This window comes from Acanthochromis polyacanthus, chromosome 2 (genome assembly GCF_021347895.1).
Source record: "Acanthochromis polyacanthus isolate Apoly-LR-REF ecotype Palm Island chromosome 2, KAUST_Apoly_ChrSc, whole genome shotgun sequence".
Classification (NCBI taxonomy): Eukaryota; Metazoa; Chordata; class Actinopteri; family Pomacentridae; genus Acanthochromis; species Acanthochromis polyacanthus.
In genome coordinates, this window is record NC_067114.1 from 4,992,220 (window position 1) to 5,011,441 (window position 19,222).

At 39.3% G+C, this 19,222-nt stretch overlaps 1 protein-coding gene across 1 annotated transcript; it reads right to left on the bottom strand.

Moving 5' to 3' along the window:
* Window positions 1–1,494: 1,494 nt before the first annotated feature.
* Window positions 1,495–15,232, bottom strand: LOC110960887 (coiled-coil domain-containing protein 81). The gene is made up of 15 exons (XM_051944852.1): window positions 15,228–15,232; window positions 12,832–13,015; window positions 12,665–12,739; window positions 12,404–12,575; window positions 10,801–10,947; window positions 8,335–8,573; window positions 7,359–7,505; window positions 6,175–6,270; window positions 5,429–5,598; window positions 5,191–5,353; window positions 4,990–4,999; window positions 4,387–4,550; window positions 4,141–4,250; window positions 3,909–4,034; window positions 1,495–2,486 (listed from the first exon to the last, which is right to left on the bottom strand). Exons 1-15 carry the CDS (start codon window positions 15,230–15,232, stop codon window positions 2,348–2,350), a joined length of 1,947 nt encoding a protein of 648 aa, XP_051800812.1. The 3' UTR covers window positions 1,495–2,347.
* Window positions 15,233–19,222: the final 3,990 nt, after the last annotated feature.

Here is a 19,222-nt window from a genome sequence, read left to right on the forward strand (position 1 = left end):
TTCCTGTGGTAGCTAAACGGGATTAACTCCGTTTGAGCTGTTTCAACAGATGCATGTGTCTGCATGCGTTTAGAGGATGCCTAAAGCCTTAATGTGGTAATCGGTGGTTCTCAGGATGTTTTCGGTGATTCACAGGTTGTTTCAAGGGGTTTTCTACGATGTTTCAGGACAGTTATAGGTCGTTCCTCGGCGCTTGCAGGATTATATGGTTTTTGAGCAGATTGAAAAGGAGCTGACATCAGATAAAATCAAAAAGCTGTATAATGCATGTACAAACTAGAGATGTATGGTGCTTGTACAAGCACATCTCTAACATAAATCCTCAAACTGAGCTGACTGTAAGAAATCACTGCTGTCACGAACTGAATCCAAAACTCTTCACAGTGGAGTTCCCCTCACCAGCAGATCAGATTGTTCCCACTGCCTGGAGCTCTGCATAGAAATCGCAGCCCTCATTCATTTCTGTGAAGTCAGACCAGTGATGCCACCAGGATGCTCATGCAAATACAATTTTTCCAATTTTTAGCTCATGATTGCTGCAGTTTGAGATAAAATAATTTCCACTGTCATAACTTTTCAGAGTCGTAAAACCCTGTCAGGCTATTCCAAATCTGTGTGCAGAGTTCAAACATCTTTCAACACATTAATCTGTTGCTGGATTTTCTTAGACATCACACACCCTTTTTGACTGCAATGCTGGTTTCAGTCTGAATCCCTGCACAGAAGACAGTTTTAGACCAGCTGTGATTCTTCCATCCATTATCTAAACACTGCTTAATCCTCATTAGGTTGTGGTTGAGCTGGAGTCTATCCCAGCTGACTTAAAGGGGAACTTTGTTTTTTTTCAACCTGGGGTCTGTTTCCATATGTAATTTCATACATGTGAGTGATGGAGAAATGAATTTTCGACATAGCTCCAGTATTTAGCCAGGCAGGCAGCTTAGCAGCTCAACTAGCAGCTCGGCTAGTGAAAAGTATGGGGCAGCTGGCCCCCCCCGGGTCAAAGTCCGCCCTAACGTGCTTTTTGCCCCACACTGACCGGCTCAGATAGTCTCAACGAGTGTCCCACAACATACTAGAGATGAGAAGTGAACGAAAACCTCCACATTACCTGGCGATCGCTCTTTGTTGTGGTCTGTATCCAAATCTCAGGACGCTAGAAACCAAATCTCGTTCCGAAATCGCGCGATAGCTCGCGCCAAAACACCAGTTTTGGCGCGAGCTATCGCCAGGTAATGTGGAGGTTTTCGTTCACTTCTCATCTCTAGTATGTTGTGGGACACTCATTGAGACTATCCGAGCCGGTCAGTGTGGTGCAAAAGCACGTTAGGGCGGACTTTGACACGGGGGGGCCAGCTGCCCCATACTTTTCGCTAGCCGAGCTGCTAGCTGAGCTGCTAAGCTGCCTGCCTGGCTAAATACTGGAGCCATGTTGAAAATTCATTTCTCCATCACTCACATGTATGAAATTACATATGGAAACAGACCCCAGGTTGAAAAAACCCGAAGTTCCCCTTTAAGGTGAAGGCAGGGAACACTTGGACAGTTTGCCTGTCTATCACAGGGCTACAAGTACAGACAAGCAATCACACTTACATTCATACCTACAGACAATTTAGAGTTACCAAGTACTCAAAGAAATCCCCAGCATGCACAGGGAGAACATGCAGAAAGATCCCGGGAAGAGAACCGGGGATCTTCTAGATGCAAGGTGAAAGTGCTAACCACCAATCCACTGTGCAGCCTGCTGTGATCTTATATTATTTAAATTCTGCAAAAACACACACAAAAGAAACAGGGCGTGTTATCTCTGTCTCAGAATGAGAAGCGGCTGAGCTGTTAACTTTTCCCACACTGATAACTTCATGATCTTTATGTTTATTAGGCGGGATCATGCAGAGGTAAAAAAGTCAGGGGAATATCATACAACAAGGTCTGGAATCAAGCTGTAAATGTGGCATGTGTCTTAACCATGAAGGCTATCAGAACATTTCAGCACAGAGCTGTAGCAAATTTGAAGTTTCTGTATGTGTTTGAGTAAAATATCTAAGAGACTGAGAGATTATGTTATGGCTGACATCTGTAGCTTGCAGTCGTGGGATGTAAAAGCAACAAAAATAACTATAATCTATGGAGGATTAAAGCGCAACAAGCATAAACTCCAAAGACTGATTTCATGAAGGAGCAATTCAAACAGCAAATGGCACTGCAAACTGTAACACCAAAGCTTCATATAAGCAGAACATATCGTTTAGATGTTTAGTGGCTGATGAGTTGAAAGTTGAGGTCTTGTTTGGGCTGTGAGGTATTGATGTTCTAGTAGTGCTGCAGGCTTCACTGTTCGTCATCAGATCATGAACTGAGAGCCAGAAAGATAATGAGACTCTTTCCAGATGTTGGTCTCTCCACAGTTGGTGGTTCTTCTCTTACACTGGCAGCAGTGCTTGTACTCCGCAAGCTTATCTACCAGGAGCTGACCAGCAGACCTGACCACAGGAAGACACGAGAACACAGGGAAGACTAAATGTGCAGCAGGAATTTTGCAGCCATCTTTTAGTCATCTGAGTTTTAAGGGCTAAAATGGAGAACTTAAACAAATATTAGAATGTTCAGTCTTTAAATACAAGACATCAATGTATGTGTCTGTCTGCTGCCATTTAGGGAATATTTGGAGGTAATTTTCCAGTCAGAGTGAAACAGAGTGACATAATTAAATAAACACCAGTCAAACCTGAAACAGTGGAAAGCAATGGACAAAACATAAGCCACTGATAGATGAAGAACCCCTTTTGATTTCCTGTTCAGAGAGCAGTGACATGTACACTGTTGTCCTCATGATGCATTCCTCGCCAGAGGTCACATTCTTTTTTTGAGACTTCCCTTTAATGCTTAGTTCTTTTTTCCAGGAACATCCAAAGTGTTTCTTGGATGCATTCTGTTTTTTTATTTAGTCTTAGTTGCCGTAGCTCCATCCTTTCTGTTGGGTCCCGATTCTGTTCTGACAAAGATCCATTGTGACTTTATGTAAAATGCATCCCTATTGGTTTACTAGTGTGTCAGTGTCATAGCAGACAAATTCAAAAGCTGCTGATAGACCTAAGGATCAATATGTAGCATTTAAAATTGTTTCGTATATAATTTGAATGAACTAAGATTTTCTCCTCATCATCCTTCATAGATCTGATGTCATCTGCTGCTGTTTTTCATCTTTTCACTTGAGTGCAAGTTCAAGTGACACGCCGGGTTACATTATCTGGAAAGACTGCACTTTGTCACATTCTGCTTTTATTGATTCGCCTACCATTCTGTCTCAACCAAACACAGAAAAATGAAAATGGATTAGCATTCACTTGATGTAAAAGCCTCATTTTGGTTGTAATGATGAACCTACAGAGAATTTTCACCTCATTCTGCAGCTCCCTTTTGCTTTATAAAACTTTAAGGCCAGTTATTCTGCAACTTTACTGTTTCTGTTCTCTCTCCTAGTGTATTTTTGCAATAGCAGGAAGCTGTCATCAGTGAAAATGCTCTTAAAAAAACCCTACATGCTAAGCACTACCACAGTTAACAGTTAATGCCAGACGGTTCCCTCAGGAGTTTGTAGAAACTACAAGCAGGGCTAAAAGACCGTAAATAATGGATTTACCTTCACCAGGAGGCCAGATACACAAATCCAAGTGAATACTAATGTTGTTTCTAAGTTCTTGGTGCGTAAATAAGCAGATGTTTGTTTGCTCCAGCAGCTGAGAAGCTGATAGTCAGTGTCAGAGATCACAACAGGTGAACTGTTTTGTGTGTGGATGATTAACCAACTCATCAATATCGTGTTTTCTGCTTGAGTTGATTAATAAATATATAAGTAAGGGTGAATCCTGATGCTGGTTTAAGGTGATTCTGTATCTACACACCTCAGGAATTGCCTCTCCTCTTCCTCTCGCTTGTGTTTGAGCTTCGCACTACGAATCCAGTCGTCTTCTAGTGACTTACTGATGTCCCGTTTCTTCTCATAGCGATTAATGCGATCCAGAATTAACCTGGACAGAAAATATCCCATAGTAATAGAGAAAAACACAGTCTGTTACACGTTTTCTCATATCTTCATTGGTTTCCATTTTTTTCTTTTCACCTTCATTTACTCACTCCATTTTGTTTTGTCGCAGCATCTCTCCTTCTTTTTCCAGCTGCTGCTGGCGGTTTTGCAATTCTTCCTTCTTCTTCTCAGTGGCAGCATTGAAATTCACCTGGAAGAGCTGTCAGTGCACAGAACATCACATCCACTTCACTGTGTAGTTCTCACTCAAGACATACAGTAGAGCAAATGTGATTGTATTACTGAAACGTAAAGGTGTACAGGATCTGCAGCAGTGATATAAAAACAGGTGTGACCTTCTGGGCTCTTTCTCGGTTCTCTGTGTTGCTGGCTGCTGTCCTACAGCGACTGAACCTGAAGTTGTCGGGCTGTAACGCTGGAGTTTCTGTGCACTTCTTATCCTCCACCTCAGGGAAAATCAAAGAGGCTAATTTCAGTTCTAAGGATACTACTGAGTGTGCTGCAGATTATGAGATAAAAACTTGTGAAATCTGGCTTGAAGACGTTTGCCTGGGCAGCCTGTCTGCTCTCAGGATGGGTGGTGGCTTCACAACTTTTACTGCGCTTCCTTTGACGTTTGGTAAACTGAACTACACAACAGCACATTTGATCTTGAAATGCCGTGCTGAAGCTAACAGTCTTCAGAAATCAGAAAGGATAATGAAATTCTAAGGGTTTTATACTTCAATATCTCCTGGTCTGTTCTCTGCTAACTGAGTATTATGGACTACATTGTCCTTGATTCAGATTTCAGAGCTGCTTGTGAATGATTAATTTTCAAGTTGCTAATATTTTGTTAATTTGTCATTAAGCGCACACACATTTTTGTGAACCAAAAATGTTTCACAGCAAAACACTCACTATTTTTTCTCCGTAAATGGTTGAAATGTTGGTAAAACTTACAGAAATCTGAGACATGTAGAAATGGATGAATACTCATTGTATAAAATTATTGTTTGAGTTTGTTTAATTTTGCATAACTATGTCTTTTTTTGAGAAATTTTCAATACTTACAATATTGACTTGAAATCACTTTTTTCCCTACCCATATCAGCACTGGTGGTCATTGCTCGCGTTGCTTTATGTCATATCTATGCTACCATACAAGGACAAGAAAGCCATTTCCACAACATCTTTTGCAGACTCTCAAGTTTAAAAGTCAGCTTTGTGAAGTTTTTTCTTGCCTGAGTATCCAGAGCCCTCTTGTAGTGCCTGGTTTTCTCCTGTTTCTGCTGGAGCTGCTGAGCCTTCTGCAAAGCGATCCTAAAACACCACAAGACAGTCCAGTTATCCCAGCAGGTGGTTACATGAAACCCATGAGCAGCATCAGTTACTCACTCCTGTATCAGCTGGACCTGGTCTAAGCGCTCCATCAGAAGTCGTTTCTGCTGGTCTTCTGTTTCATGTTTCCGTCTGTTCCCTATCTGGCTCTGAAGATCGTTCATGTATCGATGCTGCTGAATCCTCCTGGGAGGTGTGAGGGGTCGAGCTGGGAATATGTACGAATTCTGAACACAACCCAGAGAAGACACTTAATTTAAAAAAAACAAAAACGTTATTTTTTTAAATTAGCAAATTGACACCATTTATCAGAAGCAGAACCTGTTGAAAGCACAATTTTCAACTTTCTGACAGTCTCTGAACTGAAGTCTCTTTGTATTCTGGATGTTTATCAGTGTTTCAGTTAAAGCAAAAAGTTTACCGTGTTTTTAATTCCTACCTATTCTATTGGCCTACAGTAAAATATTAATATGTTTTTATTTGTTTGTGTTTTAACTTTGCTATTTTAAAATGCATGAAGTTAGAGTGAGACGAGGGTTTCGGTAATAGTACCGGCAACAATTTAAAACTGGTTTCACCCCTGCCTCTAACCATAATTCGTCATCGAATAGCTTCTCAATAAATCATGTGAATTTGTCAGTTGCTCTTCTCTTTTCTTCCAAGCTAGAAGGTCACTAAATGTTACTTTGGTGAATCTTCACCTCACCTCACAATCACACCTGTTGTCACCGCAGTAAAGGTTGTCAAACCACCTGGGAAATGAAATTATAAAGGTTACAGCTTTCCCATTGAGTCCCACTCACAGGATGCATGTCACCGTCAGGCTTCTTCTTCTCTGAAATTTGTATGTTGAATGTAGCAACCTGTTTTGCCAGCTCGCGTTGTTCCTTGACCTTTACCTGCCAGAAAAAACGCACACCTTTAATCATCATGTTGCCTAAAAAGCAAAACAAAACATAAAGAGCATGACATCATAAGCTCTGTTCCTTTAGTCTCTAAATCTATTGTTGGGCACGTTGCAATCTGTTTTAGTGGGTGTTTTACTGAATCATGAAATCATTTTGGCAAAAATATTATTCAAGGCATATAAAGTTCATTTCCTGTTTCAATTTTCTGCATTTCCTATGTCCATTACCCGCTGCTCTAAAGAGGATAAAACTGATTTTCAGCTTTCTAGCCCCAACCAGTCTGGAACTACCCTTAACTCCTCAACTGCTGTTTTTAGTTTGTACAAATTTTTTTTGATTTTTTTTTTCTGGGTCAAGACAGAAAAATGTGTGGAATCGCAGTTCCTCCATCTATGATTGTGTTCCGATCTCATTTCTGGATTACAAAAACCACAAAAAAATCCCCAGAGGACTCTCATATCACCTGTAATAATATCGGTGGGTTTTAGTGGTGTGTGAAATATTCAAAAATAAAATATAATAAATGTAATGTCTATTTAGTTAACATCTTAAAGATTTTTAGCAAACTTTTACAGTATTAATATCCTTGTCTACTTGACCTACACAATCCCAGCGTGAGTGTGACAGAGTGAGTATGTCCATCAAACCGTTGGAGGTTGTTTGATTGTTGTGATTGTCATTCATGTTCCCCAGAGGATGTTTCCCGATGACTTCGGTCATTCCGAGTTTTAATGCGGCACCACTGTCAGGTTGATGTTTTTATTTTTTGTTGAAATCTTTTGACAGTTATTAGATGGATTGCTGTTTGATTCAGAAATTTATATTCCCCTTAAGATGAACCACAGCAACTTTAGGCTATGTATCAAAGTAAAAACTGAAACTGTTACATGAGGGTAAACTGACGTAAATCAGTGAGGGAAGCTGTTCCTAAGATGCAGAGATTTTGCATTTAGTTTCGCAATAACTACGTGTGTTTAGTTATGAATACTTCTTGTATTATGTTACTGTGCCGCTCATGCAGAGTGTGTATATTGTTGCGTGGCAGCAAAATCTTGTTGCCAATACACTTGAACACACACCTGTTCTTCCTCCATGTACTCCTGGTCTCTCTGTTGTTCTTTGAGCAGTAAGAGTTTCTCCTGAGCTTTCTCCGCTGCCTCCTGCTGCTCCCTCAGATACACCGGGACATTTCTTTGGGCTCTCTGCATACAAAGGTAGCACAGCTCCTGCAGGGACAAGGCCACAGGAGGATGACATGACTGATGGCATGATGTACAGCAAATAGTGATTTACTAATGCAACAATCGAGTGATCGGAATCGATTTCTTGATCCAATAAGCAACGATCTGCTGCGATCAATGCAAAGTGATCAATCCACATCATCTTCTTTAGGGTAAAAGAATGCTTATTTTACATTTAAATTACTGGAAGAGTTCAAAAATGTGAGCTGATCTACATACAAACACAACTGACTGGGCTTCATGTACATACAATGTCACCCATGTTAGTTGCAGGCTCCTGAATTGAACTAAAATTTTGTGTTATTGACAACTATCATTTTGTTTACCCAAAGAAATGATATAATATTATATTGTGACAAAACTTGTCATTTACATCCCATATATTTACACATCAAGCAGCCGCAGTGCAGCATTATCATGCATCTGTGATTATGTTTGACAAATCAATTGAATATTCACTTTTTAAAAAAAAAAGTTGTCACAAATTTACGAGAGAAATATTAGCTTCTTTAGCTACTAAATATTGCACTGCAGTATTTTTACCATCTATTGGATAACTTGGTGGTAAAGCTGTTGTGTAGACTTAATTTTTTTGGCTGGAAATTGCTACCTGCTTTTCCTAAATAATGTTCCGAGAGCAGTAAGAGTGAACTGAAACAGTGAAGTTCCAACTCATGTCACACCCATAGGGCAAGCAGTAACAGTTTACGTCTAGCATTGTCCAGATGAGAGCCCAGAGAAGTTTCATTCTAAACACCATTAATCCCAGTTCCCTATCAATAATCATCACTTCCACTAAACAAATAATACTCACCTGTCCAGCCCGAGTGTGACCGGTGCAGCTCGCGTTAACAAAATATTCCTCCAGGTTTGGAGGCACCACTGAGTTGGTGGGTCTGAAAGCAGGAGTAGATTCTTTACTGCTATACACTACACACTGCAGGGATGATCCTCCTTCTTGTTCTCTTTCCTGTATTACATGCAGGATCATGAGAAATTTCTTATGTTTACAATTTATCCAGATTACAGGTGTGTGTGTTTGACTCTTGATAAACAGTTAAAGTCATTTAGACTTGTGAATGCATGTTGTGTCTCATGCCATGAAAGCTCCATGTGGAAGTACTGGATACGATCAGTTCAATTTTGTTTAGATCAATGTTTCAAACAAGTTGGAAAGCAAAGTAGGTGAACAGGGACATGATTCCAAACAAAAATTTATGTTGCTCTGTATTTTTTCATAGGATTTAACATGTTAGCTCAATAAGGTGTCAGTTTTGTGTTCACTCAGTTTATTTTCACAGACCCAAGTGGCCCAAAAGGTATTATTGCTGCTTTATGATAGCCTAGCCGCGCTAGACCCATGCTCTGAAGACGCAAGGGTCTAGGCACGCTCGACAGGGAGGGAGGCGGGCTAAAAGGTTGTCTATCAAATCACTCTGCAGCAATTGGGTAGGTATACAACCAATCAGCGCAACGAATAGGCTCCTAGAGCGCCGGAAATCAGAGGATGCGGTAGTTCGGTGAAGCTTTATTTATACAGTCAATGGGGGAAGCTCAAGTATATTACAGACATGTTAACAGAAAGATTATTCAGAGTCGGTGCTAATGGAGCTCAACGACTGTTGTCGTTTTTGTTGTCGACCGTGGCAGAGAATTAAATTCGTTTACTGTCGGTTGTCTAGCGCGGCCAGGCTAGTTGTTTCCGGTTGTTTCTGTCAGAATCGTCGCGCCTCTGTCGTCACTTAGTTTCGCCCGCCTTCTGACTCTACACTTCATGTTGATTGGTCCGGCCAGTTTTAGGAGCATCCAACCTCGAGCCTTATGGAGGGTAACTAGACCCACCCTGGCAGAGAATTAAATTCGTTGCCGTGGGTTGTCTAGGCTAGTTTTATGACCTTTTACACGAGGTGCAGCATACATTGCACCTCTGCTGGATTCAGCTTACTGTTTGGGCGGGGTTTTCAAACTTCCAGCAGAACAACATCACTTCATTCTTTTAAGTGAGAAGCTACAGTTAGATGCAAACATCTCTACACATGAGATGCCCGATCTGTTGGCTGCGAGGGCACACATCATAGCGTGTTGTTTAATATAGTTGAACTTTGGGTGAGCTTGCCAACTAGACCCAGAGGAAAAGAAAATTCAAAAAGAGATCTCAAAAATGTTTCATTTACTTCTCCTAGACAACTTTGAGATCTGTGTGACACCAAACTGAGACTAAGGTTTATTTCTCCTGTCACTCATTTTTTTCTCCAGAACAATAAGATGCACTAAATCTCAGTTTAGTCTCCTTTAAAGTTTCAGAAGAGATCTCCACAAGCGCTCATTGAATTCTCAGACTCAGATCAACGTTTTGGTTGTTTTTAATCATCTAGCATGTTGACTTTATTGTAATCCACATGATATTTTTTTTTAAATTAATAAAGATTCAGATTACTTTATTCATCCCAAAAGGGAAATTCATTTGTCTGTCAGCTCATCTGCTATTTGCTATAGAATTATAAAGCCTGATCGCTGTGGGTACAAAGATCTTCTATATCTCTCCGTCCTGCAGTCAAGAGAGAGGCCCATCACGATATTATGAGTGGATGATCTGTGTTGTTTAGAATGATTTTAGGAGAAACATATGAGAAACATTTAAGACAAAATAGAAACTAAAATGAGGCTGACATGAGAATCTCAAATTTGTCTCCTGAGCTGTAGAAGAGCAAGTTTGAGGAGTAAAATTTTCCTCTGGGGAGCAATATTTTGTGGCGCAAGCCATTAAAATGGATGGGTTTCAGAGAGCAGTGGTGCCGTTGTTGCATCCTGTGTGAAACTCACTTAAGGCCTGATCACGCCAGAGAGCAAACGCTTGCTAATGTAGAAGAGTTGCACTCGCAGGGCTTATTAGTGAGCTGCTACAACAGGCTAAGCTGAGACAAAACTAAGTGAAGAACATGAATTTGTCCATCAGTAGCTCTCTGGTTGCATGTTAACTTAATAAGGTGTCAGTTTTGTGTTAACTCAAAGAGGTGTTATTGCTGCTTGATGACCCTTTTTACACGAGGTTCAGCGTGTGCAAATGTGTGGAAGCTGACGGTACATGGAGGTGACAACAGAAGAGGAATCTGTCCCACAGCTAGTTGTGCATCATTGATGGAGCTGGAAGCAGCCTCTGGCCAGTAACAGTATAAGACCACCACTGAGCTCTCAGCTCTCACTGACTCATCCACCTGCAAACAACAGCCCCAGCGCTCTGCAAACTGAACCCCTCCGTCCAGTGTGTGTTTGCCTGTCTATGTGTTTTTTGTATCTCTGTGTGTGGAGTACTTGTCTGTGGCCTCCATAGGGGGTATTGGATTTAGTTCTTCAGATAGGCTGACAGCTTTCATCTTGGCGGGCTGCGGTGTCTGATGGGATTTAGGCTCTCTCTGTTGGGGAACTCCTGTAGAGACACACAACACTCTGAGTAGGTGAACTGCTATTAAACACTGCTGCTCTTACCTCAGTCTGCAAAACAGCAGCTTCAAACCTAATATTAGTGGGACAATGTGTGCCCCATAGCATCTTTGTTGTATCCAAACACCATTACTTCTGTTTTTGATAGAGATCAGTTTCAGTGACCTGTTGATACTGTTAAATGCTTGGGCCCATTCGTCTCTAACAAGTCACCTCTCTGGTCTTTTATTTTTAGCAGTGACCCTTTTATTGTTGAGCACTACAATGCTGCAAGTGAAAGAAAAAGGCTTGGGTGATTTTGTGTAATACGAGGACAAGGGCTCCTCCTCTAACTGCTGGTTCAACCAGTTCATCTTCAACACAGCTTAAAGGAGTAGCTTGGAAAATATCATGCTTACTGACTTAATGCAATAAATATGAAGCTATAGCAAGAAAATGGTTAGCTTAGCATAAAGGCAGGAAACAGATGCATGAGCAATTTGAATTGAAAAGATCTAGATGCTGAATGAATAAAATCACAAATATTTATACATTTTAGAAGGTGCTGGTTTTGTATTTGGATGATTGTTGTCCGATGACCTCTGTCCTGGTTCATTTTCTTGCTCAGAATGTTCTTCTACGCATTACAGTAAATGTGATCAATCTGCATTTAGCCAAGGCAATGACTCTAAGCATTTTCCGGTTATTTATGGATGTGTGATAAGCAAAAATGTATGTTAAGCTTGAATAAATAAAACCCTAACTTTTTATTCTGTTATTATTATCAATCCTTTTCATTTAGGTGCTTTTCCTTTGACATTTGTGTTGTTTTGGGAGATGCCAAAAACTCCTGCATGCAAGAAAAATCCTGCAATCTGATTTAAAATTACCAATCTCAACTTAATTCAGTTGTATATAATATAATCATTATATATACTATGGCCTATGACAAATGTAGCTCGCTGCTGTAGCAACTGTAGCCTCCAGCTAGCATGTACCTCCAGGGTCCTCAAAACATCTCATCACTGAAAGTTAGTATTTCCACAATGAAATGTGTTGGCTCATAACTCCCTGACCATTTTTAGACTTAAAAATACATAACATGTTGATAGGTGATTTTCTAAAAGCCAGCGTTTGTTTTTGTTACCTTTAGGCAGAATAAGATGGATTTTTTTCTCCTTCTAGTTTATACTAAGCTAATGGCCATGTTAAATAGTCCTGCAAACAGCTGAATCATTTAGTAAATGTTTGCCTTTTAGATAAATAAGAGTTAATGTTAATTCTACCACATGCAATTTATTGTAGCCTGACAGCGCATCTTCACTGTGAGCAACAAGTTGTTGTTGGTTTTTTTTTTTGCTTTTATGGCAACTTTGGAAAATATTTGGATTTGATTCAGTTCTTAGTTTAGATTCATTAAAGAGCAGTCCTAATTGTCAGCCCAGTGCAAAAGGCTCTTTCACCTCCTGCGTTCCTCTGGTCTGCAACTGGTGATGAACACCGTCCGTCTTTGTCCCCGGCTTTGTTGTGTGACTGAGGAGAGCAGACAGTTGGCAGGGTGATGAAGTTGGCAGTCTGTGTCCTCTGAAACCTGGACAGTCCACCAGACAGTAAAGAAACACTGCTGCCACATCTCTGCAGAGGAAAAAAAAGAAGAAGAAAATCTGTAGAAATGCACACACAGAGCATTCATTATAAACTATAATACACACTTCTTTACTCACGTTGTTAAATGCTAGCAGCAGTCTACCGGTTCCATCCATGGCATTAATAAAATCTCTGTTGAATTTCATCTGCACCTTTGAAGAATATGAAATAAGATTCATTTTTATCGTTTATTTATACCATCCAATGTGAGTTGCAGCTTTAGAAATATGAGCAGAGGAGCCACCTTGTTGTTCTTAAGGGACAGAACTCCAATTCCCGCAAAAATGAGGAATACGGTTTTTTCAGAGGCCAAGGCTTTGAAGAGCAGCAGAAGGGTTTCTCTAATGCAGCCCTGGACGACGTCTCGACTGAACAGAGTCGCTTGTGAAACAGCTGCAAAGTTCAACTGCACCACCAGCAGGGAGTTGCTGTAAACGACACACACACACACACACACACACACACACACACACACACACACACACACGTTTGTTTTTCTATACCGGTGGGGACTTACCATTGACTCCCATTCATATCTAAATCCTAACCCTTACCCTAACCCTAACCTTAACCATCACCAAATCAATGCCTAACCCTAAACAAACGTTTTTGCACTTTTACATTTTTATTAACAACAATATGGCCAAGAAAACGGTGTTGCCACCCGTGGGGACCTCATTTTAGGTCCCCACCGTAAGACAAGTCCCCACCTTTATAGCAAATAGTCAGGTCAAAGTCCCCACCTGTATAGCAGAAACAAGTACACACACACACACACACACACACACACACACACACACACACACACACACACCTTGTTGTTGTTTTGTAATTGTCTCAAACCCTTTTATAAAACTATCAACTTTACATAAGACTCAGGTTCATACTTCTTCTATTGCACATTGTTGTTCACTGTTTGTTTTTTGTTGTATTTATCAGCATTTCATATTTTTTCTGTATTTTACATCAAATATGTAAAATGTGATTTTTTGCTTTCTTGTCAAGAGTTGAGAAAACTGATATTACTCATGTCTATCACATGAGATATATTATCTTTATTAGGGACCTTTAGATGTGCAGGTAGGTGGATTTTGTTCCATCTTTTTCTTGCTTATTTGAGCCGCTGTGCTAAGGAAAGCTAAATGGATGCTGGTAGATGGCATTCAGCATTGTGCTTTGATAAAAGTGATGAACACATGATGGAGGGTGAGAAAAGAAGACTGAAATCAATGAATCCAAACTTAGAGCTTTCTAGATTGTACATTCTTCTCATTATTCTTATTCCTCTGTATATTTCAGCCCCAACAGATGAGAGCTGCTCGACCTATTTATCAGATTTTGTGTAGCTGCCTCCCTCTGAGCTACAAAAGGCCTTGTGTTTCTTTTACATAGCCCAAACTCCCCAAGACATGTAAACAGACTTTGACGTGGAGAATCAGTGGAGTTTCCCTTTAGTTCAGCTGAGAGCTGTTGGCCATAGCCTCAAATGTTTTAACTACACCTACAGTTAGCAACAGAAGTGATTAACTTACCAATTTTCCAGAGCACATGTTAATGTCACAGTTGCACATACGCTGACATATAAGTTCATCAATGATTATGTGGTAGTTATGCCTTAAGTTTCTAGATGGGTTTGGTACAGGTGCCCTGCAGACATTTTCTGGAAGCTAAGAGATCAATGACTTCATTAGAGAGGTTTAGAGGGGTTTCCTCATCAAACAAATGTTAACAAAGACACTACACAAATATTCAATAACTTCACTCTTATACACTGTAGAGCCACTAAAATCACTGTGGCCATGAATGGGCTGCGGCTGGTCATACTACAACTCTTTGTTTGTTGCTAAATTAAAAATCTGAATTTTTAAGGAATTTTTATGTTTATTATTATTATTTTATGAGTAATACAATTGAATAACTTCACTCTTATACACTGTACAGTCACCAAAGTCTCTGGAGTTATCAATTGTCTCCTGCTGGTCATACTAAAACTCTTTGTTTGGTGCTAAATTAAAAATCTGAATTTTAAAGAATTTTTATTTTTTATTATTATTATTTTATGAGTATTACATTTCAATAACTTCACTCTTACACACTGTACAGTCACCAAAGTCTTTGTCTGATATCAAACAAAAATGTGATATTAAATTTTTGTTTCGTAAGCAATTTTAATTTAGCATTCATTTTCACATGGTTACCAGTGGATGGTCACATTGCTGCCTCATGAGCACTCTGTTCAAACCAATCACACAAGGATACAAAAGAGTGACAAAGCCACTAGCCTGAGATGATCATCTTTTCAGTCTGCATAACCTCGATAACCACCATGAAGGAGGAGGTCGTGCTTGGATTTCTTAGAAATGTCCCCTTAAGTTCGGTTTCATCTTTGTGTGAGTAATTTTATGTTTTTACTGGAGTTGTGCTGTGCTTGTGTACCTTTTGGAGTCTGAAATCTTGACAGTGTTTGCAAAATAGAAATGTTACTGAATCTCCGAACAATTTTTAATGTAAATGTATTCCAGAAATAAATCTAACATTAGCCTATTGTTGAAATATTATGGAAATTACCAAATTAAAAGACTAAATATTCCATTTCAGATTTACAAAATTGGGTTCTTAGCTATGTATTGGTACTTTTACCTCATGTTATATTTATTTATACGACATTCCTATGTGTTTTACTGTATCTTTACATATTGGACCACTCACTGTATCTTGATAAAAAAGTTCTAGCTTTGTTTGTTTTACTTTCACATGGTTAGGTGCGATTTTTTTTAAAAATGGGAAGAGTTAAAAAAGGAGGCACAGCTCATAGGAAAGACCTATGGGCAATGGCAGGCGGAGTAGAAACACTGGTCAGAACACTGAAGAGTGCAAACATTGCAAGCAGAGATACAGGCTATTCCTCCAAAATATAGTCTGAACTGTCTACAGCAATATTTGGTCAGGATAATCAAAAAAATTGTCACTGGCTGTGGGTCATATGGACCAAAAATCGTAATGGACTGAGAGATTTAGTTAACAAACAACAGGAACTGAATGAAGCTCAAGTAATGGAACAAAAAAATAAAAATTGTGTGACTAAGGAACCATTAATGAGGCACAGTGAGGCATGTAAGGACAGTGGGGCAGAGAACCTGTCACTCAGCCCGATTCAAGATTTCCAACAGAAATCAGACAAGGACACAGAAGAACACACACAGGCAGAAGAATCAGACATGATTCAAGATTTCCAACAGAAATCAGATGAGGACGCAGAAGAACACGCACAGGAAGAAGAATCAGACACGATTCAAGATGTCCAACAGAAATCAGATGAGGACACAGAAGAACACGCACAGGAAGAAGAATCAGATGGAAACAAGACTGATGAAAAAGAAAAAGAACAGCTGCCATCACAGAGAGAAGACCAACTTGAGCATGGAAAGACAGAGGACAAACATCAGTGGAGAAAATTGCCAGTGGTGTCCAAAAAGTTCAAGATTACAGTGAATAAAAAGAATTGGAAAAAAATTGTTCCACTGCCTGGTTCACAAAAATTGAGGAAACCCTGGACCAATGTACTGTACAACGGTTTTCGCAAGAAAAATCCCTGTTGTACCCTTGCCTTCAAGAGCCAGCACATCAAATGTTCTCACAGTCGGAAAATTAATAGCCCATATTCAAACATCAGTGTCGTCTGTACATTCCCTTCTTGCAATGCAAAATATTTCTTTAAAATGAAGAGCAAGCCAGTGGGAGATGCCCAGGTTAAGATATTGGTGCTACAAAAAGGAAAAATGACCCACAAAACAAGTGAAAGAAAATTCAGACCAGCAGCAAACCCAAGAAGAGGGAGAATGGCAAGAGCGTTGCATGCAGGAGTGAACAAACTATTCTACAGTAAACTTAGAAAAACACCTGTTGTGGAACTGATTTCAGGAAACATAACCCGAAGTCTAAATAAAAATGTATTAAAAGTGATCAGTTCAGAGGTTAGAAAAGGGAAAAGAATTCATGATGATGTTTTCATGGAGATGTACCTCACTCAGAATATCATGAAGGAATGTGATAGTACCTTTCACAAGATGCCAGGGTACATACACCACTTTCAAGTTGACCCTTTTGGTGTACATATGTATACTGAAACAGGAATAGGCATAGTTGTGCAACATCTGAGAAAGAAGACCCCACTGACCATACACCTCGATCAGGCGCCTGAAAGGCAGAACAATTTATTTTCCAAAGTTACAGGGAGCCACAACAGAGGGCTGAAAGAACCGCATGCGGCCGCGGGTTGCCGACCCCTGATATAGACAATATACACTGTACATTAAGATAAGAATAATGCATAAAGCAAAATGACATGTAGTTTTAGTGATTAATGTCATACACAGAAAATGTATTGTTTGCTATTTATACAGATGGCCAAGATGACGGTGATGGAATTTCCTAACATCCCGCAGTCATTTGACATTGACTCATCAACACAGTCTCTTCAAAGTCTAAGAAGGGACATGGCAGAGGAAATTCTCCAAGGATCAGGTGTTGTTCTAAATATTACATTCATATATTCAGCATCTGCTACAATAAATAAAAATGTATTCATTACTTACCTATTTACATCTTTTTTTCAGTCTCAAAGGATGATTTCTGTTCTTTCTGTGGAAGTGAGGACCTGCCCAAAACTGCAGTTGATGCTGTTTGGGTGAGGCTACTTTAACATTTTAAAAACAATCGATAGTCCGAATCGTGGAAGAACAATAAATAAATGAAATATTGTGTACTTTGCATTCCGGGTTTCCAAATGTTAACAATGTTCTATATGTTTATCACATTTATCCCATCTAGATTCAGTGTGGAATGTGCACAAGATGGTTTCACACCCTTTGCCTTGGAAGGAAAACAGCCCAAATACCAAACAGAAACACCCCTTGGTATTGTGTGTTGTGCAACAGCCACAATTGAAGAGGCTGTACGCAAGTTAGGCTCTTATCAGAAATAAAAGGGTTTTGGTCTGGGGTGAGGATCCCAAACTGTTTCAAAAATAGTTCCAGAAAAACTGTCCATTGTTTTGAATCCGTTTTGTTGTGACAGATTTTAACAGATGAAAATGATCACCCACTGTTTTTAGGGACTCAGTTTTATTACATTTGGGTTGTTTATTGCAATATGATGTTGTTTACAATATTTAGTATGTGTGCTTGTATGTGAAGTTTATTGATTGAGTAAACTAGCTTTGATGGCACTTTTCTTGATGTATGTGGTATTTTTTTTTATAACACACAGGAAAAATGGCATAGGGGCATAGTGCACTTGTTTGTCCAAATACATATGTCTCAATAGTAATGGAATTTACCTTATCCTTACCAAAGAGAGTATCAGATAACACCAGTATACCAAACACACTGTTCAGACTGTCACCTCAAGTACTGATGATTGAGAAGAAAGACGATAAGACACCTTCTACAAGGTTTCAGTGTTATTTGATTCATTTATACCATAATGTAAAACTGAGAGTAATGTTTTTCAAGTGAAGGAATGTACACACAATAATTGGATATAAAAAGCCTGACGATCTGATCAGCATGGGTCCTGCTGATCAGACCGTCAAGTTATTTAATTTGATGGTTTGATGGTTATTTTTCTACAGTGTGTAAGAGTGAAGTTATTAATTTTTTTTACTATTAAATTTCCTCAATTGTGTGAAAAAAATATATATTATTTTTGATCAATATATAATATTTTTAACAAAGACCAGCCAAAGCCCATTGAAGGCTACAGTGATTTTGGTGACTGTACAGTGTGTAAGAGTGAAGTTATTGAAAATTAATACTCATAAAATAATTATAAAATTCCTTAAAATTCTTAATTTTAATTTAGCATCAAACAAAGAGTTGTAGTATGACCAGCAGGAGACAACTGATGGCTCCAGAGACTTTGGTGACTGTACAGTGAGTAAGAGTGGAGTTATTCAATTGTATTACTATTAAAATAATAATAATAATAATAAACATAAAAATTCCTTAAAATTCAGATTTTTAATTTAGCACCAAACCAAGAGTTGTAGTATGACCAGCTGCAGTCCATTCATGGCTACAGTGATTTTAGTGGCTCTACAGTGTATAAGAGTGAAGTTATTGAATATTTGTCTACTGTCTCTTTTCGCTGTTGCAGCGGTTTTGCTATTTGCAGACAGTCCGTGTCCGTGTTCAAGCTAGCCCTCACTGCGAAATGCTTGGTCAAACTAGCCCTCACTTGGAAACGCGGTGCGCGCATATACTAAACAGTACGTCAAGAGCGATCTTTTATAAATTGCCGTTATTATTCAAGCGTGTGACATCCGCTAAGAGTCACGTTGGTCGGATGTGGAATTTCAGAATAAAAGCCCCCTGAAAAGCCATATTTATTTAGATATATCATGTTCATTAGCATTCATATGCTCATAATGCTAATGTACATGATGTATCTAAAAAATATGGCTTTTCAGGGGGCTTTTATTCTGAAAATCCACATCAGATTGACCTGATTTTCACTCGGTGTCTTCCTGAAGTGGAGTACTATCAATCTGAAGTTGAACAGTGGAATAATAACAGGCAGTTTGGGAAAAATATGAATGCTAATGAACATGATATATCTAAAAAATATGGCTTTTC